The 25,309-nt window shown below is 42.4% G+C and overlaps 1 protein-coding gene across 10 annotated transcripts; it reads right to left on the bottom strand.

Annotated features, from left to right (window-relative positions):
• Positions 1 to 4,851: 4,851 nt before the first annotated feature.
• apold1b (apolipoprotein L domain containing 1b) lies at positions 4,852 to 24,573 on the bottom strand. Of its 10 annotated transcripts, none has more exons than XM_024137406.2 (25): positions 24,280 to 24,573; positions 23,944 to 24,007; positions 23,415 to 23,477; positions 21,935 to 21,991; positions 13,746 to 13,823; positions 13,547 to 13,606; positions 13,396 to 13,458; positions 13,188 to 13,262; positions 12,930 to 13,004; positions 12,769 to 12,831; positions 12,601 to 12,666; positions 12,388 to 12,453; positions 10,255 to 10,326; positions 10,072 to 10,143; positions 9,904 to 9,981; positions 9,724 to 9,789; positions 9,276 to 9,404; positions 9,087 to 9,170; positions 8,565 to 8,612; positions 8,312 to 8,419; positions 7,920 to 7,959; positions 7,771 to 7,822; positions 7,110 to 7,524; positions 6,264 to 6,461; positions 4,852 to 5,736 (listed from the first exon to the last, which is right to left on the bottom strand). In XM_024137406.2, the coding sequence occupies exons 2-25, from the start codon at positions 24,004 to 24,006 to the stop codon at positions 5,467 to 5,469; spliced, it is 2,361 nt and encodes a 786-aa protein (XP_023993174.1). In that variant the 5' UTR covers position 24,007; positions 24,280 to 24,573; the 3' UTR covers positions 4,852 to 5,466. The 10 variants fall into 10 exon arrangements, 9 of the variants coding, with proteins under 9 accessions (XP_023993174.1, XP_023993175.1, XP_023993176.1 ...); XM_024137407.2 differs by having other exon boundaries at positions 10,072 to 10,140; XM_024137408.2 differs by having other exon boundaries at positions 12,930 to 12,995.
• Positions 24,574 to 25,309: the final 736 nt, after the last annotated feature.

Below are 25,309 nucleotides of genomic sequence, written 5' to 3'. Positions count from 1 at the left end.
AGACCATACTATTTACCAATAGTTTACATTTAGATTTTTCGTAGCTGTCTATTTACCACCACAAACTGATGCTGGCACTAAGACAGCACTCAATGAGTTGTATAGGGCCATAAGCAAACAAGAACATTCTCATCCAGAGGTGGCGCTCCAAGTGGCAGGTGATTTTCATTCTGGAAAACTGAAATCTGTCGTACCTAATCATACCTCATTTCTACCAGCATGTCACCCGTGCAAATAGAGGTGATAAAACTCTCGCTCACCTTTACTCAACACACAGAGACACATACAATGCTCTCCCTCGCCCGCCATTTAGAAAATCTGACCATAACTCTTTCCTTCTGATTCCTGCTGACAAGCAAAAAACTCAAACAGGAAGTACCAGTGACGTGCTCAATATGGAAGAGGGCCGATGAAGCGGATGCTAATCTACAGGACTGTTTSGCTAGCAGACTGCAATATATTCCGGGACTCAGTTTTGCAATTCGCATACTGCCCCAACAGATCCACATATGACACAATCTCTATTGCATTCCACACTGCCCTTTCCCACTTGGAAAAAAGGAACACCTACGTGAGAATGCTGTRCATTGACTACAGCTCAGCGTTTAACACCACAGTGCCCTCCAAGCTCATCACTAAGCTAAGGACCCTGGGACTGAACACCTCCCTCTGCAACTGGATCGTGGACTTTGTGACATTACGCCCCCAGGTGGTGAGGGTAGGCAACAACACATCCGCCACTCTGACCCTCAACAGGGGGCTCCTTTAGGGGTGTGTGCTTAATCCCCTCCTGTAGTCCCTATTCACCCACTACTGAGTGGCCGAGTGCAACTCCTGTACGGACTCAGGAGAGGTCGAAGGTCAAGAGCCATGCATCCTCCGAAACACGACCCAGCCAAGCCACACTGCTTCTTGACARACTGCTCGCTTAACCTGGAAGCCAGCCACACCAATGTGTCGGAGGAAACACCGTACACCTGGTGACCAAGTCAGCGTGCATTGCGCCTGGCCCGCCACAGGAGTCACTAGGACAACGCTGGGCCAATTGTGCGCCGCCTCATGGGGCTTCTGGTTGGCTGTGACACAGCCTGGGATCAAACCAGGATCTGTAGTGACGCAGATAGCACAGCGATGCAGTGCCTTAGACCGCTGCGCCACTTGGGAGGCCTCACATGGAAACTTTATGCATAAACTTTTTGACTCATCACATATGCTGCTGCTACTGTTTACTATCTGTCACTTTAATCCTAGTTATACTGTATGTACATAGCTACCTCAGTTACCTCGTACCCCTGCACATTGACTCTGTACTGGTACCCCTTGTATATATAGCCAAGTTATCGTTACTCATTGTGAATCTATTATTACTTTTATTATTATTTGTTATATTATATTTTTCTATTATTTCTCTATTTTCTTTCTCTCTGCATTGTGGGGAAGGGCCCGGAAGTAATCATTTCACTGTTAGTCCACACCTGTTGTTTACGAAGAATATGTTGAATCTTTTTTTTAAATGTTTAATTGCTCCAGGGTTGACAAAGATAATAATGGTCCTTGGTAGCTCAGTTGTAACGCCAGGGTAGTGGGTTTGATTCCTGGGACCACTCATACAGTCTTGGAAAGCGCAAGTGTTTAATGTATTGTACACTCTGTGTGTATATTCATTTTAAATTGATGTAGATGTCATCTTGAATCTGCAACATCTAAGTCTGACATTTTCATCAATCAAGCTCAATCAAACCCCATACCTGTAGAGGCAGCGCCCTRTTCCTGTGACAGAGAGAAAKACATCGTCATAATATTGTAGGTTAGTCGGTACGTTCCTTTGCTGCTCAGATTCCTTTGACTCAAAACTACAAGTGACCCTCTAGTGGTTTTAAATGATAACACACCCTTTRATCCTCTGCAAATTCAACTGAACACATTGCAGCGTAAATATTKCTTGGGAAGGATCACAATTTAAAATAATCACCCAATATTCTGGTCTGACAGGAAACAAAACAAAAAATCAAATTAWGTGATAAATCCTTTATTACCTAGTTCGGAAAAATACTTAATTTATCATAGTCCCAATCATATCTATTGGTCCTACTACATGTATAAATAAAAAAATATCACATTTAATCTTCAATATTACAATACAAATAAATAKTAAAAATATATTACTATTCAACTAAATTACTATTCAACTAAAACAAAAAAAAACGATATATTTCACAGTAGGGGAAAGTGGGGTAAGTTGTTCCAAAGGGTTAGCTCTGCCACCCCTTGTTTCTAGGAAACCATACACAAAATAAATCATGTGACAAATACAGTACCATCAAAAGTTTGAACACACCTACTCATTCAAGGGTTTTTCTTTATTTTACATTGTAGAATAATAGTGAAGACATCAAAACCATAAAATAACACATGGAATCAGGTAGTAATCAAAAAAGTGTTAAACAAAACAAAATCTATTTTAGATTTTAGATTCTTCAAAGTAGCCACCCTTTGCCTTGATGACAGCTTTGCACACTCTTGGCGTTCTCTCAACCAGCTTCACCTGGAGAGCTTTTCCAACAGTCTTGAAGGAGTTCCCACATATGCTGAGCACTTGTTGGCTGCTTTTCCTTCACTCTGCAGTCCAACTCATCCCAAACCATCTCAATTGGGTTGAGATTGGGTGATTGTGGACGCCAGGTCATCTGATGCAGCACTCCATCCCTCTCCTTCTTGGACAAATAGCCCTTACACAGCCTGGAGGTGTTTTGGGTCATTGTCCTGTTGAAAAACAAATMATAGTCCCACTAAGCGCAAACCAGATGGGATGGCGTATCGCTGCAGAATGCTGTGGTAGCCATGCTAGTTAAGTGTGCCTTGAATTCTAAATAATTCACTGACAGTGTCACCAGCAAAGCACCCCCACACCATCACACCTCCTACTCCATGCTTCACGGTGGGAACCACAGATGCAGTGATCCTCCGTTCACCTACTCTGTGTCTCACAAAGACACGGCGGTTGGTACCAAAAATTTCACATTTGGACTCATCAGACCAAAGGACAGATTTCCACTGGTCTAATGTCCATTGCTCGTGTTTTTTGCCCAAGCAAGTCTCTTCTTATTATTGGTCTACTTGAGTAGTGGTTTCGACCAGAAAGGCCTGATTCACGTAGTCTCCTCTGAACAGTTGATGTTGAGATGTGTCTGTTACTTGAACTCTGTGAAACATTTATTTGGGATGCAATTTCTGAGGCTGGTAACTCTAATGAACTTATCCTCTGCAGCATAGGTAACTCTGGGTCTTCCTTCCTGAGAGCCAGTTTCATCATAGCACTTGATGGTTTTTGCGACTGCACTTCAAGAAACTTTCAAAGTTCTCAAAATTTTCCAAATTGACTGACCTTCATGTCTTAAAGTAATGATGGACTGTCGTTTTCCTTTGCTTATTTGAGATGTTCTTGCCATAACATGGACTTGGTKTTTTACCAAATAGGGCTATCTTCTGTATACCACCCCTAACTTGACACAACACAACTGATTGGCTCAGCATTAAGGAATGAAATTCCACAAATTAACTTTTAACAAGGCACACCTGTTAACTGAAATGCATTCCAGGTGACTACCTCATGAAGCTGGTTGAGAGAATGCCAAGAGTGTGCAAAGTTGTCATCAAGGCAAAGGGTGGCTACTTTGAAGAATCTCAAATATATTTWGATTTGTTTAACACTTTTTTGGTTACTACATGATTCCATATGTGTTATTTCATAGTTTATGTATTCACTATTGTTCTGCAATGTAGAAAATAGTCAAAATAAAGAAAAACCCTTGATTGAGTAGGTGTCCAAACTCTTGACTGGAAGAGTTAGGAAGAGGTAAGAATCCACATGGAAAAAGTGTTAAATAAGTTAGGTCCAAAAAACATATTTTCACAAAGTCAAATTCATTTGTGTTATAGGTTTCATCATGCTTGTAGTTGTGGAAAGATTACCCAATTATCATACTTGAGTATAATAGAAAAATTACTCAAGTAAAAGCAAGTCACCCAGTAAAATACTACTTGAGTAGAAGTCTAAAAGTATTTGGTTTTAAATATACTTAAGTATCAAAAGTAAATGTAATTGCTAAAATGTACTTAAGTATCAAAAGTAAAAGTATAAATAATTTCAAATTCCTTATATTAAGCAAATCAGATGGCCACATGTTCCAGTTTTTATTTTATTTACGGATAGCCAGGGGCATGCTCCAACTCAGACATAATTTACAAACGAAGCATGTATTTWGTGAGTCCCCCAGATCAGAGGCAGTAGGGATGACCAGGGATGTTCTGTTGGTAAAAGTGTGAATTAGACAATTTACCTGTCCTGCTAAGCATTCAAAATGTAACAAGTACTTTTGGGTGTCAGGTAAAATGTATGGAGTAAAAAGTACATACGTTTCTTTTGGAGTGTAGTAGTGAAGTAAAAGTTGTCAAAAATATGAATAGTAAAGTACCGATACCCCCAAAAACAACTTAAGTAGGACTTTAAAGTATTTTTACTTAAGTACTTTACACCACTGCTTGTATCTAAACTAAAGTAGATTGTTTTATACATAATTTGGGGTCTTTATAAGCTACAATATGAAGTCTTATACCAACAGTAGCATGAAAGTGCATCCTTGTGTGGGCTAATTTAGTCAAAATTGTTGCCAGGGGAAAATTGAGCCATTGGCTATCAATATACCCCATAAAAATTATTATTACATTGTCAGTTTTATGCATAACAAGCATTGTTTTTTGAAGACACCGTATGATTAGTCATAATTACTCAAATGATGAAAAATGCCTTCCTCAGTTAGGTTCATCCCCCTCTAGGCCACAAATGAAGTGTTTTCTTCCCAGGCGTAATGCAAGGCATTATCACTGGGATATGAGGTTAAACCAGGGCCTGAGCCTATGTTAAAAGTGTTTTTAAAAAGTAGAAAGTGTTACAAATGTGTCCCTATGCTCAATTTACCCCAAAACCAAGTGACTACTTTTTTTGGACAAGCTGTGTTTTCAAAAGTGTTATGTTTACATGAATTCTGATTATTTCCAGAGATACATGACATCCTGAAATATATGTAAATATCTTTGTTAGAAAGAATACTATATTTAGCTTGACATAGGGATGCTGAATGTAAAAAATGGGTCAACATACCCAACTCTCCCCTACTAACCAGTCATAAAAATTAGCAAAATATAGAAATAAGAAGACTAGTGACACCATCAGTGTTATATTAAATAAGGCACTACATTCTCAACTGAAAAATAAAGTGGCAATTTGGCAAAGTTTGGCCATGTCAAAACGTTCTAGGCACCTTTTTGGCTGAAACATAGCACAGATTATAGGTCTACTGCATGTAACGGAATAAGTAACAAAAGAAATTGGTCAACATTTTTGGTCAAACGCCTTCGGGTTTCACAACCGAAAACTTCCTTCCTTCCCTCCCTCTCTTCCTTCACTCATTCTTCCAACTGGGCCAGTTTCTCTGGATCAGACTCGTACACCTCCTCCTCCTCCACCACCTCGATCCCATCCATAGTTTTCTGCAGTTGCTCTTTGATGCGGTTGAGCTCCAACAGTCCATTCTGAAGATCCTTACACACTTCCCTGATCTTCCCAGCAAACTCCGTCTTGGCTCCTTTGTTGAGCTCGATGGAGTCTTTTGCCAGGAAGAACACATCCAGGGCCAGGAAGAGACCCGACATTACTCCTGTGGTGACACTCATCACCTACATTTTAAAAAATTAGGACAAGCAAATCAGCACACGGAGAACATCAAGAATTTAACCATTTGTGATCTATTCTATATTGTTTGTTTTGATCAGTGATTTGTTTTCTTGTCTTTTCCTTTTCCCTATTTGACACCCAATCTAGGGACGGATGCTGCAAATTAGCGCCAACATGATGGGGCAGCTCAGTGTAAACAAGCGTAACGGTAGAGTCAGTATCTTACGGCAAGGTTATCTGTATCTAGCAATGTCTTGTCTTGCATGCCTCGCAAATCCACCAAAGTAGCCTACAGTTTGCCTCTTCCTCTCTGGTTTTATTTCAATTAAACAACTWTCCCCAGGCCTTTATAGCCTATCGTCTAGTCAGGCTATAACACAGAAAATAATGTCTTGTGATAACTGCACTGCGATTATAATTTTGTGCGGCGGAAAAGCAAGTATCCCAATTTYGTTTAAATATGTGAACCTTTAAACGTTCACACCCCTAATCTGTACCAAACAAATAATAAATTATCATCATCATGTACCTGGGCTGCCTTGGCCGCTCCGCCTGCCACGTTGAGAACCTGCACGGTGTTGATCAGACTTTCTGTGTTGATTAGTAATGCCTTGCCGGCCCGGCCACCCTCCTTCATCACGTGTTTGACATTCTGGTTGAGATATTTCTTAGAGATGCTGTCCACGTACTGATCAAAGTCCCACTCCTCCAGGGTCTCCATACCGACCTGAGGTGGATGGAGAGAGATGGAGAAAGAGAAAGCGCAAGGGAGAAATAAAAGGGAGAGTAAGAAAAGAAGCAACAACATGATATAAAGTCAGAGGTCAAGACACCCAAATCCCCCCTCCACCCCTGCTGGGTGAAGTTTCCCCTAGGCGCAGATCTAGGATCAGCTTCCCCTCCTCCAATTTCAAACCCTCACCATTAGTGGTGAAAATGCTAAACTTACCTAAGATCAGCATCTAGGGCAGGGATAGGCAACTAGATTCAGCCGCGGGTCGATTTGTCAGAGTGGATGTTCGGGGGGCCCGGAACATAATTATGATAATTTATACACTGCAAATTGACCACAGCTAAGCCCAAAAAGAGATTGCATTTGAAAATAACAATAATGTCATACCTTGATTACATTGAGACACAATCACGTTTTTATTCGTGGGAATACATGGGAACAGATTTCCTAAACCAAACTCACTTTTGCTGAATTCCTGGTGATTTTACAGTTTAGAATTTTTTTAACTTAAAACTAAAATTCTAAAGATAGATAACTACAAAATTTGGGGGGCCAAAAGAAAAATCACTCGCGGGCCAGTCTTGGCACGTGGGCCGCATGTTGCTGACCCCTGATCTAGGGACAACTCCACCCTTCACCCACCTGCAAAAAGTCCAGACACTCCTTGATATCCTTCATCTCCTCCTGGTAATCCTGAATCATCTTCTCCACCTTCTTCCTGTCTGTCTTGGAGTGCACCGTATCGGTAATATTTGCAGAGGCTGACGCTACCCCGCCCGCCGTCGCAACGCCGATGCCCACTGCCGTGACGATGAGCGACGTTCCCATGGTGAACGGCGCCAAGATGAGGCCGGTGATAGTGGTGATGCTCCCAGCAACGCTGGCGACTCCGCCCCCCACGCTGGCCTTCACAGTCTTCTTGTGGAAGCTGTCGGCGGCGTCGGCCAATGATAGGAGCTCCAGGATGCGTTGCTGTAAAGAGGCACCGCGCTGGTTGAAGAGACGCACAAAGAAACGGGCCGCCATGAAGACACGGTCCGCCACCGCCTCCACTGCCCTGAGAGAGAGAGGAAGGAGGAGAAAGAGAGTGATGGAAAAGAAGAACTTGTATCCTTTTTCAAACAACAATACCTTGGGAATCCTGGAGAAATAAGCTTGTTCTTACACGATAAATATTATTTCTCGGTGTTACGCAGTTCAGTTGGGTTCCCTAAAGACGTTTAATACACATTGTATGAAATCTCACATTGACAATTTCTCTTAAAACGACACAACCAATGGGTAAATACATGGAAATGCTTACATCTCGCCTTCATCCGCTTCAAAGGTGTTGGACTCCTTCCACGTTTCCCAACCTAGGGGGAGCAGAGATATAAGCTGTAGTTACAGGAAACAGCGACGGGAGAACACACATATACGCTGGTGAAAAATAGTGCTCTGTGCCAAACATACCCTCTACTGTTTGCCACCAATCCATAAGACCTTCCTCATTCTAAGAATAAAATACTATTAGTCACATACACATAATGCAGTATGAATACACAAACAAGGTATATTTCTATGCACACCAGTGTCACAGTGAGTCATATGTTTTAAGGTTATATTGCGATGTAAAGCATAAATGTACAATAATCACCATCCGGTGTCATAGTAAATTATGAAGTGTTATAATGCAACACAGGGCATGTAATATACGTACATACATCCTTGCTGTCCAGTGAGTTTCCTTCACTAGGTACTGGCACTGCAGCCATCTCCAGTGTCATAGTGTTATAATGCAATATAAGGAATGTCATAGTGAGTTCGGAAGTATCATAATGCAACATAGTACATGTGATACATACATCCACACTGTCCGGTGGGTTTCCTTCACTAGGTACTGGCACTGCAGCCATCTCCAGTGTCTGGACCTCCACTAGGCCCGCCTGGGCTGTGGGCTGAGCATCAGTATTCTGTAGGAAAGTAAAGATGAATATAAGTGAAGATATTATTAAATTGTAATATTATTCATTTGAAAATTAAGAAAAGAACACACCAAGAGTAAAAAAAATACAGGCATAACTAAGACCAACAGGAAGAGAGTGAAAATATGGTTACTTCATAGCCAAACAGGGCACCAGGGAGAATCCTTCGGATTTGGAATGTCTACCAGAGAAACAAACAGACAGAAACATAAGAACACACGCTCTATGAAGAGGCCCTATGTAGATGATGTACTTAAATAGGATGATAGTATTATAGTGTAGTACTTTGTGACAACTGCTGTTGTAAAAAAGGCTTTATTAACTGGGTGGTTTGAGCCCTAAATGTTGATTGGCTGACAGCCATGGTATATCAGACCATATACCACAGGTATGACAAAACATTTATTTTTACTGCTCTAATTATGTTGGTAACCAGTTTATAATAGCAATAAGGCACCTCTGGTGTTTGTGGTATATGGCCAATATACCATGGCTAAAGCCTGTATCGAGGCACTCCGTTTTGCGTCGAGCATAAGAACGGTCCTTAGCCAAGGTATATTGGCCATATACCACAATCCCTCTGGCCTTATTGCTTCATTTCAAAATACATTTGATTGATTGTATAATAGTATGATTAAATAAAAAAGTGACATGCCCCAGTCCTTTTCTTATTTTCTTGTGGTGGTGGAGGTCCACTTTTCACTGAAGAAGTAGCTTCATTGTCTGTGTACCACACGGTCTGTAACAAGCGATGGAGTAAGTTGTTACTTTAGCTAAACCTGTGCGGGAAATATGCAACTGCATTTTATTTTGCAGGTGGGACACCATAGACGTGTTGTTGTACCTGATTCTCCGTAGGACTGAAGACGTTGGTGTCACTCAGACTGTCAGAACTGGAGGATGAGTCGCTGTGTCCGCTACTCTCTGGTAGCTTTTCTGTGACATGGTGATCCACACTGTCACGCTGAGTCTCCTGAAACGGAGAGGAAGGGAGTGTGAGGAAGAGAGGGGGAGTATTTAAATATTTGCCATTTTGCATATAGTGACATTCTACCAGGTTTCACAAACCTCTCCTCGAGTAACCCCAGCCAGTCCACGTCTGATGAATTCCAGAACAGCTGATTCAAACGATCTCCTAATCATCAAGCCCTTCGTTTGTTGAATCGGCAGTGCTAGTTCTGGAATACATGAAATAACTGGACCGGCTGGTGTTACTCCAGAACCGGTTTGGGAAACTCTGGTCTAAACTATCGGAACTTCCTTTGTATTACGACAAGGGTGTGTAAGGCTACCTGGGTCGGTGCTGTAGATTTGAATGGGTTGACTTTCTGCATCATTCCCTTGAACATCCCGGGGTTCTGAAAAACCAGGTGAACACAGAAATCACTTCGTGGTGATGTTCCTCTACTAGCACGGTTGTATTTCTATACTAAGAAGATGTATGCCTCAGCACCTGGGATGAACAGGTTTACCTGTTTTCCTGCAGAACTGTTACTCTCAGCCAGACTGCCAGAACTGGAGGAAAGATCACTGTGTATGGACTGGTTGTCCTGAAAAGAAGGCAGAGGGAAAATAGTACATTTGAATATTTAGCATAACTTTGCAACATGATACAGGTTGATCATAATCATCATGACTACCTGAATRGGTGTTGTAGATCTGAAAGGGTTGACTTTTTGCATCATTCCCATAAACATTCCAGGATTCTGCTGCTGCAAAACACAAGGTTGAACACATGGCACACAAATCTTCTGTATGACAGCAAAAAAAAAAAAAAAAGTCTTTATGAGTATATCTTATTTATGCCTCATGAACAGGTTTACCGGTTTGCTTTCTGGTAGCTTTTCCGTGACATGGTGATCCACACTGTCGGTTGGAGGGTCTTCCTTTATCACCTAAAATACACACAAATGGATACCAAATGTAAAACATAGTCTTGAATAGGAAAGGCCTTGTGTTTTGATAACCCTGTACCCTGTGCAGTTTACAGTGGGGGACATTTCATTGATAGGTGTAGATGGTACAGTTGAAGTCGGAAGTTAACATACACTAAGGTTGGAGTCATTAAAACTGATTTTTCAACCACTTCACAAATGTCTTGTTAACAAACTATTGTTTTGGCAAGTCGGTTAGGTCATCTACTTTGTGCACGACACAAGTCATTTTCCCAACAACTGTTTACAGACAAATTATTTCACTAATAAGTCACTGTATCACAATTCCAGTTGGTCAGAAGTTTACATACACTAGGTTGACTGTGCCTTTAAACAGCTTGGAAAATTCCAGAAAATTATGTCATGGCTTTAGAAGCTTCTGATAGGCTAATTGACATCATTTGAGTCAACTGGAGGTGTACCTGTGGATGTATTTCAAGGCCAACCTTCAAACTCAGTGCCTCTTTGCTTGACATCATGGGAAAATCAAAAGAAATCAGCCAAGACCTCAGAAAAAAATTTGTAGACCTCCACAAGTCTGGTTCATCCTTCGGAGCAATTTCCAAACACCCTGAAGGTACCACGTTCATCTGTACAAACAATAGTTCGCAAGTATAAACACCATGGGACCACGCAGCCGTCATACCGCTCAGGAAGGAGACGTGTTCTGTCTCCTAGAGATGAACGTACTTTGGTGCGAAAAGTGCAAATCAATCCCAGAACAACAGCAAAGGACCTTGTGAAGATGCTGGAAGAAACAMGTACAAAAGTATCTATATCCATAGTAAAACGAGTCCTATATCGACATAACCTGAAAGACCACTCATCAAGGAAGAAGCCACTGCTTCAAAACCGCCATAAAAAAGCCAGACTACAGTTTGCAACTGCACATGGGGACAAAGATCATAATTTTTGGAGAAATGTCCTCTGGTCTGATGAAACAAAAATAGAACTGTTTGGCCATAATGACCATCGTTATGTTTGGAGGAAAAAGAGGGATGCTTGCAAGACGAAGAACACCATCCAAACCGTGAAGCACGGGGGTGATAGCATCATGTTGTGGGGGTGCTTTGCTGTAGGAGGGACTGGTGCACTTCACAAAATAGATGACATCATGAGGAACGGAAATTATGTGGATATATTGAAGCAACATCTCAAGATAACAGTCAGGAAGTTAAAGCTTGGTCGCAAATGGGTCTTCCAAATGGACAATGACCCCAAGCATACTTCCAAAGTTGTGGCAAAATGGCTTAAGGACAACAAAGTCAAGGTATTGGTATGACCATCACAAAGCCCTGACCTCAATCCCATATAACATTTCTGGGGTGAACTGAAAAAGCGTGTGCTAGCAAGGAGGCCTACAAACCTGACTCAGTTACCTCAGCTCTGTCAGGAGGAATGGGCCAAAATTCACCCAACTTATTGTGCGAAGCTTGTGGAAGGCTACCCGAAATGTTTGACCCAAGTTAAACAATTTAAAGGCAACGCTACCAAATACTAATTGAGTGTATGTAAACTTCTAACCCACTGTGATGAAAAATATTAAATCAATCAATCTCTACTATTATTCTGACATTTCACATTCTTAAAATAAAGTGGTGATCCTAACTGACCTAAGACAATAATTTTTTACTTGGATTAAATGTCAGAAATTGTGAAAAACTGAGTTTAAATGTATTTGGCTAAGGTGTATGTAAACTTCCGACTTCAACTGTATTATACAAACTTTTTTGACCCATCACATGTGCTGGTGCTATTATTTGCTATCTGTRACTTTGTTCCTAGTTATATGTACATATCTACCTCAATTATCTCATTCCCCTGTACATTAACTCGGTACTGGTATCTGTGTATCTATTATTTGGTGTTTTACTTTTCTATTATGTCTCTATTTTCTATCTCTCTGCATTGTTGGGAAGGGCCCCTAAGTAAGCATTTCACTGTTAGTCAACACCTGTTGTTTATGAAGCACGTGACATACATATACTCTATATTTTATTTTGTATAGATGCTGTATTGTACCTGTCTTCCTGTAGAAGCCAGACTGTCAGCACTGGAAMACAGATTGCTGTGTATGGCCTGAGTATCCTGAAAAATAGGAGAGAAATTGAGAAATTAGGAAAACAGGGAGTTTAGAGAATTTTGCACAACTTGGCATTTTACATAACCAAAAGCATCAGTCCAAAAATGTTTCATTGCAATATGATACAGCATTATCATCATCACTATAAGTACCTGGGTCGGTGCTGTAGATTTGAATGGGTTGACTTTCTGCATCATTCCCMTGAACATCCCAGGGTTCTGCAAAAGCAAACCACACGACATGCAAATCCCTTTCAGGATGATCAGCTCTTAAAGTTCTTCAACTCAATTATTATACTGAACATGGAGAAACATCTTTACCTGCTTGGCTTCAGGTAGCMTCGCTGTCACTTGGTGATCTATGGTGTCTGTTGAAGGGTCCTCCTTGCAAATAGATAACAAATGTACAGAATAGTCTTCAATAGGCCTTGTGTGTAACTTGGTAGATTACAGGTAGGACATTATTTTGACATGTGCTGTACTTGTCTTTCTGTTGTGGTGTTCTCTGCCAGACTGCCAGCACTGGAGGACAGATCACTGTGTATCGACTGAGTGTCCTCAAACATGAGGAGAGAAAGGGAGAGAGAAAATAGGGAACTTGAATATTTACTGCTTTGCATTAGTAACGTCATTCTAATTATCAGTCAAAAATATTACTATTATTTTGCAATATGATACAGGGTGACCAAATGTATTTCAGGAGACTACTGCAATGTGACCAGTGAACTCATCTTCACTACCTGTATCTGTGCTGTAGACTTGAAAGGATTGACTTTTTGCATCATTCCTGTGAACATTCCAGGGTTCTGGAAGACCTGAAAGGTGCACAAGTGACACAAAAAGTCCTTTCAGTACAGCAGCAACAATACCATTTTACTCTACTCACTAACATAGTCTTATAATCAGGATAATGATGCTTTAGATTCAACGATGAACAGACAGGTTTACCTGTTTGCCTTCTGGTAGCTTTTCCTGATCCACAGTGTCTTTTGGAGGGTCCTCTTTTCTCCCCTAAAACACACACACACAAATGGGTAGTAAATGTAAAAACACATAGTGTTAAACAACATAGTATGATCAACTGGATTATGGGTAATACCTGTGTAGAGGACCTGACTGGGTTGACTTTCTGTGTCACTCCTTTAAACATACCCAGGTTCTGCAACACATACAAGCATCATGGTTCCCTCAATTATATCACACAGATCTTTAAAAAATATATATATATTAACGAAAAGGACCAGAAGTCTGACAAGTCGGATTAGTTTAGATACAGAGTATGCAGAGCTGAAATCTACCTGTTTCGCTTCAGGGACATTTCCATCCACAGTCTTCTCTGCCACCGGATCTGTAGCTATACTGGCTGTAGAGGAGGCCTGGGTGGAAGAGAAGGATCAATGAGGATCTTCGGTGTTTGTTTCCACTAAAAATAGTAGCCTGTGCCTGTATTTATAAAGCGTCTCAGACAAGGAGTGCTGATCTAGGATGACGTTCTCCCTATCTTATTCATTATGATCTGAAAGGCAAAACTGATCCTAGATCAGAACTCCTACTGTGAGGCACTTTTTGAATACAGTCCCTGGTCCCAGATCAGTTTATCCTGCCTTGCCAAATAGAAAAATATTATATTTGTATGCCTCGCCAACTCCTACGGTAGTTGGTGTGACAATGACCTTAGGAGTTTGCAAAGCAAAGYTAACTGAACTAAATGACTATCGCCTATAGCACTCACTTCTGTCATCATGAAGTGCTTTGAGAGGTTAGTTAAAACCTCTTAAGAATCCGCCCCTTTTTTATCAATTTTCACCTAAAATGACACATCCAAATCTAACTGCCTGTAGCTCAGGACCTGCATATTCTTTGTACCATTTGAAAGGAAACACTTTGAAGTTTGTGGAAATGTGAAAGGAATGTTGGAGAATATAACACAATATCTGGTAAAAGATAATACAAAGAAAACAACAACCGTTCTTTTGTATTTTTTTTTGTACCATCATCTTTGAAATGCAAGAGAAAGGCCATAATGTATTATTCCAGCTCAGGTGAAATTTAGATTTTAGCCAATAGATGGCAGCAGTGCATGTGCAAAGTTTAAAACTGATCCAATAAACCATTGCATTTCTGTTCAAAATGTTGTATCAAGACTGCCCAAATGTGCCTAATTTGCTAATTAAGGATCATATCACCTCTATCTTACCTGACACCCTAGACCCACTTCAGTTTGCTTACTGCCCCAATAGATCCACAGATGATGCAATTGCCATCGCACTGCCCTATCCCATCTGGACAAGAGGAATACCCATGTAAGAATGCGGTTAATTGACTATAGCTCAGCATTCAACACCATAGTACCCTCCAAGCTCATCATTAAGCTCAGGGCCCTGGGTCTGAACCGCGCCCTGTGCAACTGGGTTCTGGACTTCCTGATGGGCCGCCCCCAGGTAGCGAAGGTAGGAAACAACACCTCCACTTCACTGATCCTCAACACAGGGGCCCAACAAGAGTGCGTGCTCAGCCCCTTCCTGTACTCCCTGATCACCCATGACTGCGTGGCCACACACACCTCCAACTCAATCATCAAGTTTACAGATGACACAACAGTAGAAGGCCTGATTACCAACAATGACGAGACAGCCTACAGGGAGAAGGTGAGGGCCGTGGGAGTGTGGTACCAGGAAAATAACCTCTCACTGAACGTCAACAAAATAAAGGAGATGATCATGGACTTCAGGAAACAGCAGAGGGAGCAAGCCCCTATCCACTTCGACGGGACTGCATTTGAGAAGGTGGAAAGCTTCAAGTTCCTCGGTGTACACATCACTGACAATCTGAAATGGTCCACCCACAGTGTGGTAAAGGTGGCGCGACAGCGCCTCTTCAACCTCAGGAGGCTGAAGAAATTTGTCTTGGTGCCTAAAACCCTCACAAACTTTTACAGATGCACAATTGAGAGCATCCTGTCGGGCTGTATCACCGCCTGGTACGGCAACTGCAAGACCCGCWGGGCTCTCCAGAGGGTGGTGCGGTCTGCCCAACACATCACAGTGGGCAAACTACCTGCCCTCCAGGACCCCTACAGCATCCAATGTCACAGGAAGGCCAAAAAGATCAAGGACAACAACCACCCGAGCCATTGCCTGTTCACCCCACTATCATCCAGAAGGCGAGGTCAGTACAGGTGCATCAAAGCTGGGACTGAGAGACTGAATAACAGCTTCTATCTCAAGGCCATCAGACTGTTAAATAACCATCACTAGGCGGCTTCCAACCGGTTATGTAATCCTGAACCTTAGAGGCTGCTGCCCTAGATACAGTACCAGTCTGTCACGCCCTGATCAATCAATCAATCAAATGTATATATAAAGCCCTTCTTACATCAGCTGATGTCACAAAGTGCTGTTCAGAAACCCATCCTAAAACCCCACACAGCAAGAAATGCAGGTGTAGAAGCAAGGTGGCTAGGAAAAACTCCCTAGAAAGGCCTGAACCTAGGAAGAAACCTAGAGAGGAACCAGGCTATGAGGGGTGGCGATTATAACAGAACATGGCCAAGATGTTCAAATGGAAAAGATCTGATCTGTTTCACCTGTCTTTGTGCTCGTCTCCACTCCCCTCCAGGTGTCGCCCACCTTCCCCATTATCCCCTGGGTACTTATACCTGTGTTCTCTGTTTGTCTGTTGCCAGTTTGTCTTGTTAATCAAGTCAACAAGCGGTTTTTCACAGCTCCTGCTTTTCCCCAGTCTCTCTTTTTCCTCGCTCTCCTGGTTATGACCTTTGCCTGTCCTGACTCTGAGCCCGGCTGCCTGACCACTCTGCCTACCCCTGACCCTGAGCCTGCCAGCCGTCCTGTGCCTTTGCCCCTACTCTGGATTACCGACCTCTGCCTGACCTGAACCTAAGCCTGCCTGCCATCCTGTGCCACTACTCTGGATTATTGACCCCTGCCTGCCTTGACCTGTCGTTTGCCTGCCCCTGTTGCTGTAATAAACATTGTTTTTTCAACACAGTCTGCATTTGGGTCTTACCTGAAACGTGATACAGTCAAAAGTGTGAACAAACCTACTCATTCAAGGGTTTTTCTTTATTTGTACTATTTTCTACATTGTAGAATAATAGTGAAGACATCAAAACCATAAAATAACACCTATGGAATCATGTAGTAACCAAGAAAAGTGTTAAACAAATCAAAATATACTTTATATTTTAGATTCTTCAAAGTAGCCACCCTTTGCCTTGATGACAGCTCTGCACACTCTTGGCATTCTCTCAACCAGCTTCATGAGGGACGCTTTTCCAACAGTCTTGAAGGAGTTKCCACATATGCTGAGCACTTGTTGGCTGCTTTTCCTTCACTCTGCGGTTGAACTCATCCCAAACCCTTTCAATTGGGTTGAGGTCAAGTGATTGTGGAGGACAGGTCATCTGATGCAGCACTTCATCACTCTCCTTGGTCAAATAGCCCTTACACACCTGAAGGTGTGTTTTGGGTCATTGTCCTGTTGAAAAACAAATGACAGTCCCACTAAGGGCAAACCAAATGGGATGACGTATCGCTGCAGAATGCTATGGTAGCCATGCTGATCAAGTGTGCCTTGAACTCTAAATAAATCACAGAGAGTCACCAGCAAAGCACCACCACACATCACACCTCTTTCTCCATGCTTCACAGTGGGAACCACACATGCAGAGATCATCTGTTCACCTACTCTGCATCTCACAAAGACACAGCGGTTGGATCCAAAAATATCTAAATGTGGATTTATCAGACCAAAGGACAGATTTCCACTAGTCTAATGTCCATTGCTCGTGTTTCTTGGCCCAAGCAAGTCTCTTCTTATTATTGGTGTCCTTTAGTGTTGGTTTCTTTGCAGCAATTCGACCATGAAGGCCTGATTCACGTAGTCTCCTCTGAACAGTTGATGTTGAGATGTGTCTGTTACTTGAACTCTGTGAAGCCTTTATTTGGGCTGCAATCTGAGGTGCAGTTAACTCTGCAGCAGAGGAAACTCTGGGTCTTCCTTTCCTGTGGCGGTCCTCATGAGAGCCAGTTTCATCATAGCGCTTGATCATTTTTGGGACTGCACTTGAAGAAACGTACACATTTTCTGGATTGACTGACATTCATGTCTTAAAGTAATGACGGACTGTCGTTTCTCTTTGCTTATTTGAGATGTTCTTGCCATAATATGGACTTGGTATTTTACCAAATAGTATTTTACCCTACCTTGTCACAACACAACTGATTGGCTCAAACATATTAAGAAGGAAAGAAGAAATTCCAGAAAAACATTTTTAACAATGCACACCTTTTAATTGAAATGCATTCCAGGTGACTACCTCATGAAGCTGGTTGAGAGAATGCCAAGAGTGTGCAAAGCCGGATTATACTTCCGGCGCCGAAAAGAGATGGCCGCCTCGCTTCGCGTTCCTTGGAAAATATGCAGTTTTTTGTTTTTTTATGTGTTATTTCTTACATCGGTACCCCAGGTAATCTTAGGTTTCATTACATACAGTCGGGAGGAACTACTGAATATACGTATTAACGTCAACTCATCAATCGTTCCTACCAGGAATATGACTTTCCCGAAACGGATCCAGTGTTTTGCCTTCCACCCAATACAATGGATCTGATCCCAGCCGGCGACCCTGTGCGACGCCGAAAAAGGGGCAAACGAGGCGGTCTCGTGGTCAGGCTTCGGAGACGGGCACATCGCGCTCCACTCCCTAGCATACTACTCGCCAATGTCCAGTCTCTTGAACAATAAGGTTGATGAAATCCGAGCACGGGTAGCATTCCAGAGAGACATCAGGGATTGCAACGTGCTCTGCTTCACGGAAACATGGCTAACTCAAGGGACGCTAACGGAGTCGGTGCAGCCAGCTGGTTTCTTCATGCATCGCGCCGACAGAAACAAACATCTTTCCGGTAAGAAGAGTGGCGGGGGGGTATGCCTTATGATTAACGAGAAGTGGTGTGATCATCATAACAACACACAGGAACTCAAGTCATTCTGTTCACCTGATCTAGAACTCCTCACAATCAAATGTCGACCGCATTATCTACCAAGGAATTCTCTTCAATCATAATCAACAGCCGTATATATTCCCCCCCAAGCAGACACATCGATGGCCCTGAACGAACTTTATCTGACTCTTTGTAAACTGGAAACCACACACCCTGAGGCTGCATTCATCGTAGCTGGGATTTTAACAAGGCTATCTAAAAACAAAACTCCCTAAATTCTATCAGCATATCGATTGTGCTACCAGGGCTGGAAAAACCCTTGATCATTGTTATACTAATTTCCGCGACGCATATAAGGCCCTCCCCCGCCCCCTTTCGGAAAAGCTGACCACGACTCCATTTTGTTGATTCCAGCCTACAAACAGAAAACTCAAACAACAAGCTCCCGCGCTCAGGTCTGATCAACGCTGGTCCGACCAATCTGAATCCACGCTTCAAGACTGCTTCGATCACGCGGATTGGAATATGTTCCGCATCGCGTCCAACAACAATATTGACGAATATGCTGATTCGGTGAGCGAGTTCATTAGGAAGTGCATTGACGATGTCGTACCCACAGCAACGATAAAAACATTCCCAAACCAGAAACCGTGGATTGACGGCAGCATTCGCGTGAAACTGAAAGCGCGAACCACTGCTTTTAACCAGGGAAAGGTGACCGGAAGCATGACCGAATACAAACAGTGTAGCTATTCTCTCCGCAAGGTAATCAAACAGGCTAAGTCCCAGTACAGGAGACAAAATCGAGTCGCAATTCAACAGCTCAGACACAAGAGGTATGTGGCAGGGTCTACAGTCAATCACGGATTACAAAAAGAAAACCACCCCCGTCGCGGACCAGGATGTCTTTCTCCAGACAGGCTAAACAACTTTTTTGCCCGCTTTGAGGACAATACAGTGCACTGACACGGCCCCCTACCAAAACCTGCGGGCTCTCCTTCACTGCAGCCGAGGTGAGTAAAACATTTAAACGTCGTTAACCCTCGCAAGGCTGCAGCCCAGACGGCATTCCCAGCCGCGTCCTCAGAGCATGCGCAGACCAGCTGGCTGGTGTGTTTACGGACATATTCAATCAATCCTTATCCCAGTCTGCTGTTCCCACATGCTTCAAGAGGGCCACCATTGTTCCTGTTCCCAAGAAAGCTAAGGTAACTGAGCTAAACGACTACCGCCCCGTAGCACTCACTTCCGTCATCATGAAGTGCTTTGAGAGACTAGTCAAGGACCATATCACCTCCACCCTACCGGACACCCTAGACCCACTCCAATTTGCTTACCGACCCAATAGGTCCACAGACGACGCAATCGCAACCACACTGCACACTGCCCTAACCCATCTGGACAAGAGGAATACCCATGTGAGAATGCTGTTCATCGATTACAGCTCAGCATTTAAACACCATAGTACCCTCCAAACTCGTCATCAAGCTCGAGACCCTGGGTCTCGACCCCGCCCTGTGCAACTGGGTCCTGGACTTCCTGACGGGCCGCCCCCAGGTGGTGAGGGTAGGTAACAACATCTCCACCCCGCTGATCCTCAACACTGGGCCCCACAAGGGTGCGTTCTGAGCCCTCTCCTGTACTCCCTGTTCACCCACGACTGCGTGGCCATGCACGCCTCCAACTCAATCATCAAGTTTGCGGATGACACTACAGTGGTAGGCTTGATTACCAACAACGACGAGACGGCCTACAGGGAGGAGGTGAGGGCCCTCGGAGTGTGGTGTCAGGAAAACAACCTCACACACTCAACGTCACAAACAAAGGAGATGATTGTGGACTTCAGGAAACAGCAGAGGGAGCACCCCCTATCCACATCGACGGGTCAGTAGTGGAGAAGGTGGAAAGTTTTAAGTTCCTCGGTGTACACATCACGGACAAACTGAATTGGTCCACCCCACAGCACAGCGTTGTGAAGAAGGCGCAGCAGCGCCTCTTCAACCTCAGGAGGCTGAAGAATTCGGCTTGTCACCAAAAAGCACTCACAAACTTCTACAGATGCACAATCGAGAGCATCCTGTCGGGCTGTATCACCGCCTGGTACGGCAACTGTTCCGCCCACAACCGTAAGGCTCTCCAGAGGGTAGTGAGGTCTGCAGAACGCATCACCAGGGGCAAACTACCTGCCCTCCAGGACACCTACACCACCGTGTCACAGGAAGGCCATAAAGATCATCAAGGACAACAACCACCCAAGCCACTGCCTGTTCACCCCGCTATCATCCAGAAGGCGAGGTCAGTACAGGTGCATCAAAGCAGGGACCGAGAGACTGAAAACAGCTTCTATCTCAAGGCCATCAGACTGTTAAACAGCCACCACTAACATTTAGCGGCGCGCTGCCAACATACTGACTCAACTCAGCCACTTTAAAAATGGGAATTGATGGAAATTATGTAAAAATGTACCACTAGCCACTTTAAACAATGCCACTTAATATAATGTTTACATACCCTACATTACCCATCTCATATGTATATACTGTACTCTATATCATCTACTGCATCTTGCATCTTTATGTAATAACTGTACCACTAGCCACTTTAAACTATGCCACTTTATGTTTACATACCCTACAGTACTCATCTCATATGTATATACCGTACTCTATACCATCTACTGCCATCTGCCATGCCGTTCTGTACCACCACTCATTCATATATCTTTATGTACATATTCTTTATCCCTTTACACTTGTGTGTGTGTGTAAGGTAGTAGTTGTGGAATTGTTAGGTTAGATTACTTGTTGGTTATTACTGCATTGTCGGAACTAGAAGCACAAGCATTTCGCTACACTCGCATTAACATCTGCTAACCATGTGTATGTGACTAATAAAATTTGATTTTATTTGATTTTATTTGAAGCTGTTATGAAGGCAAAGGGTGGCTACTTTGAAGAATCTCAAATATAAAATATATTTTGATGTTTAACACTTTTTTGGTTACTACATGATTCCATATTTGTTATTTCATAGTTTTGATGTTATTCTACAATGTAGAAAATAATACAAATTAAGAAAAACCCTTGAATGAGTAGGTGTGTCCAAACTTTTGACTGGTGCTGTACATAGACTTGAAATCACTGGCCACTTTAATAACGGAACACTAGTCACTTTAATAATGTTTACATATTTTCGCTTTACTCATCTCATATGTATATACTGTATTCTACCCTACTGTATTTTAGTCTATGCCACTCCGACATTGCTCGTCCTAATATTTATATATTTCTTCATTCCATTATTTTACTTTTAGATTTGTGTGTATTGTGTGTATTGTTGTGAATTGTTAGATATTACTGTACTGTTGCAGCTAGAAACACACGCATTTCGCTACACCCGGAATAACATCTGCTAAACATGTGCATGTGACCAATAAAATGTGATTTGATTTGAGCAGAACTAACTGATCTGGGACCAGGCTATGAAAATAGTCATCTATTTAACATTACTGATGTAGTAACCTGTGTTGTGGTTTTGAACGGATTGACTTTCTGCATGACTCCCATCATCCCAGTCCTCTGTTGGGAACAAACAAACAAAAACACAACTCATCACAAAATCTACTTACAATGGGCAGAGAGAGCATGCTCAGTTGCAGCCCTTTATAACCTTGGTTTTGGGGAGCAGCCGCACTCTCATTGTTATTCTACTGAAAACAATCGTTTGATAAATGGTTAACAGTCAATTGGGTCAACCGCGTCGTTGTATCGTCTGTAAAAACAACACAAACTTTTCGTTAGTGTTGTGTTCACAGACGATACAATGGGGGATGCATTAGCTGCTCTTAGAAAAGTGGGCATATTTACATACACTGGTGTTGCTTTCAGTTGTATTGGGTTGCACAAAAACAGTCTGCGGGAAGCCAGAAGTTAAATACAATTCCATTTCAACTTACTGTGCCAGTGGACAGGAAGGTTGGTCATTACGACAGTGGAATTTGAGACAAGATATCTAAAGGATTGTATTATTAAACAGACTTTCCAAACATGGGTGTGTCGTAGACCCACTTCCTCTCTGCTTACCTCATGTCAAAATATATATCCAACACAAGTTATTCCTTTTTTTGTCCACTTATGGCGCATGTGCAGGACTTATATTTTCACATGAGGTAAGCCGAGAGGAAGTTGGTCTACGACACACCCACGTTTGGAAATTCTGTTTAATAATAGGATCCTTAAGATATTTGGTCTCAAATTACCCCTGTCATAATGACCAAATATCCTACCCACCGGCACAGTAAGTTGAAATGGATTTTGTATTTAACTTCTGTCTTCCTGTGGACTGTTTTTGTGCAACCCAATACAATTGAAAGCATTGCTAGTGAATGGAAATACACCCGCGTTGCTAAAAGCCAGCTATTTTAGGCTTAGGGGTTAGGTTTAGGGTTAGAATTAGTGTTAGGGTTAAGGGTCAGTGGTTAGGTTTAGGGAAAATAGGATTTTGAATGGGAATCAATTGTTGCTCCCCAAAAAGTCCTCACKAGTATAGTAAGACAGAGCTGTGTGTGTGTGTCAGTACAGCATTTTAAGTGTCTCTTCTAATCAAATGGCTACCCAGACTATTTGCATTGCCGCCCCCCTCTCTACGCTGCTGCTACTCTGTTATTATCTATGCATAGTCAATTTAATAACTCTACCTACATGTACATACCTCAATTACCACGACTCCGGTGCCCCTGCACATTGACTCTACCGGTACCCCCTGTATATAGTCCCGCTTTTGTTATTTACTGCTGCTCTTTAATTATTTGTTCTTATCGCTTACTTTTTTAGGTATTTTCTTAAAACTGCATTGTTGGTTAAGGGCTTGTAAGTAAGCATTTCACTGTAAGTGTAACCGATGTGAAATGGCTAGCTAGTATTTCACATCGGTTACATAAGGTCTACACCTGTTGTATTCGGCGCATGTGACAAATACAATTTGATTTGATTTGATACCTACCTGTGAGTTACTGCTCGTATCATTCTCTTTGTTCAAGCGGTGTGTGGTTGGGTTGCTCATCTCCTGTGTGAAGACAGAAGACATCAATATCATGGACCAAATGAATGAATACATGAATGAGAAACAAAAAGAACGATGAAAGAAACACTAATTGTCTGTTCAATAGGACACTTTTTTGTATCAGGATTCACACAACCACATACACACATAACATGAGCTCACTGGATTCAATGGGACAGGGGTGGGGGGGGGGGGTAAAAACAATGATACGTTTATAACATTACTGTGCATAACAGTTTTTACAAATTAGTACTTAAACTACTACTACTGATTTTGATGGTTGTAGAAATCCTTGTCCCAATTAACCATATTGACAAACATCTCATTTTCCAACTTCAAATTTCTCGAGTATTGGCTACTTACCGTAATGATCGAGATCAGCAAAATGACTGCGATAAGTGATCGGTATGTTCGATACTTTTCGGTTTATCGTTCCAGCTCTAGTGTGTGTATTCAATCAGTGTCCTACCTCACTGCTGGGTCTGGGAGGAACCACTGGAGAAGACTTGTTGTCCCTTCGCGGACTATTCATACTGTGTTACATACACAAAAGTGACACATGAGAAACACATGACTCGAATAGGACACACACACAATCAGGTAGTATAGCACCCTTGTGTTATATGTGTCCCTATAACCACTGATACCGGGTCAGATACATAACTACCTTCAGTTGACTTTGACTAGGCTAATCAATGTCAATACACAACACGACTGGGATATATTTAGCCTACTACAATAGCGTTGGTTGTTATCACCAATCACAACATTATGCAGTACGATAATATGAAGCATTAAAGCCTACCTTTATATGGCACATATAAGTTATACTTGAAGTGTTACAGTAGAGCTGTAGAAGGAAAACGCTTCTGAAATTCCGTCACTTCCCTTATGACTTGTCAAACTGGTTTTGCAGCGATGGGAACTAGCCTACTGACGCGTAATATGATCAACACAAACTTGATGGCATTCAACTTTGTTCTTTCTGCTCCGGTTTATGATAAGCTCATTTTATCTGAAATTCCGTCACTGCCCTTATGACTTGTCAAACTGGTTTTGCAGCGACGGGAACTAGCCTACTGACGCGAAATACTGTTTTATTTATTTAACAWGGCAAGTCAGTTAAGAACAAATTCTTATTTACAATGACGGCCAATTGTGCGCCACCCTATGCCCTATGGGACTCCCAATCATGGCCAGGTGTGATTCAGCCTGGATTCAAACCAGCGACTGTAGTGACACCTCTTGCACTGAGATGCAGTTCCTTAGACCGCTGCGCCACTCGGGAGCTCAACACAAACATGACTTGTTGTTCTTTCTGTTCCGGTTTATGATAAGCACATTTTATCGCAAAGGGGAGCAATACACCAGCCACTCGAGTCGAAACCCAACTCTAAAAGCCAAATGCCCTGTTTCTGCGCTTTGTGAAAAGTTTGAGATATAAGAACTGAGAAGACCCGCCCACTACTATTGTTTTTTTGCAGTCAGAGTTATTGAGGAGGTTCGATTAATCTGGCCCGGGAGATACCGGGATATGGCCCGTCACATCATCGGGCGAAGGCTGGGAGGGAAGAGCGCCCATCTCAAATCAAACAGTAATTTGCACCGCTCGGTCATGTTGTCAACAAGGTTGCATCATCCAGGAACATCTCTTCCATAAAATAAACGTTTGAATTTTCAAACTAGTTTTCATTGGGAAGGCAGATGAAGAATTTGTAAAGAAAAGCAATCACTTTTGCATGTGAAAACATAGAATACTACTCAATAATACATGTGCTTAATTACATAACTTTGGTTTTAAATCGAGCCAACTTTGTGTGAAGCACCTGTCCCAC

Source organism: Salvelinus sp. IW2-2015, unplaced genomic scaffold (assembly GCF_002910315.2).
Source record: "Salvelinus sp. IW2-2015 unplaced genomic scaffold, ASM291031v2 Un_scaffold1199, whole genome shotgun sequence".
Classification (NCBI taxonomy): Eukaryota; Metazoa; Chordata; class Actinopteri; order Salmoniformes; family Salmonidae; genus Salvelinus; species Salvelinus sp. IW2-2015.
This window is presented reverse-complemented; position numbering and strand designations above follow the sequence as displayed.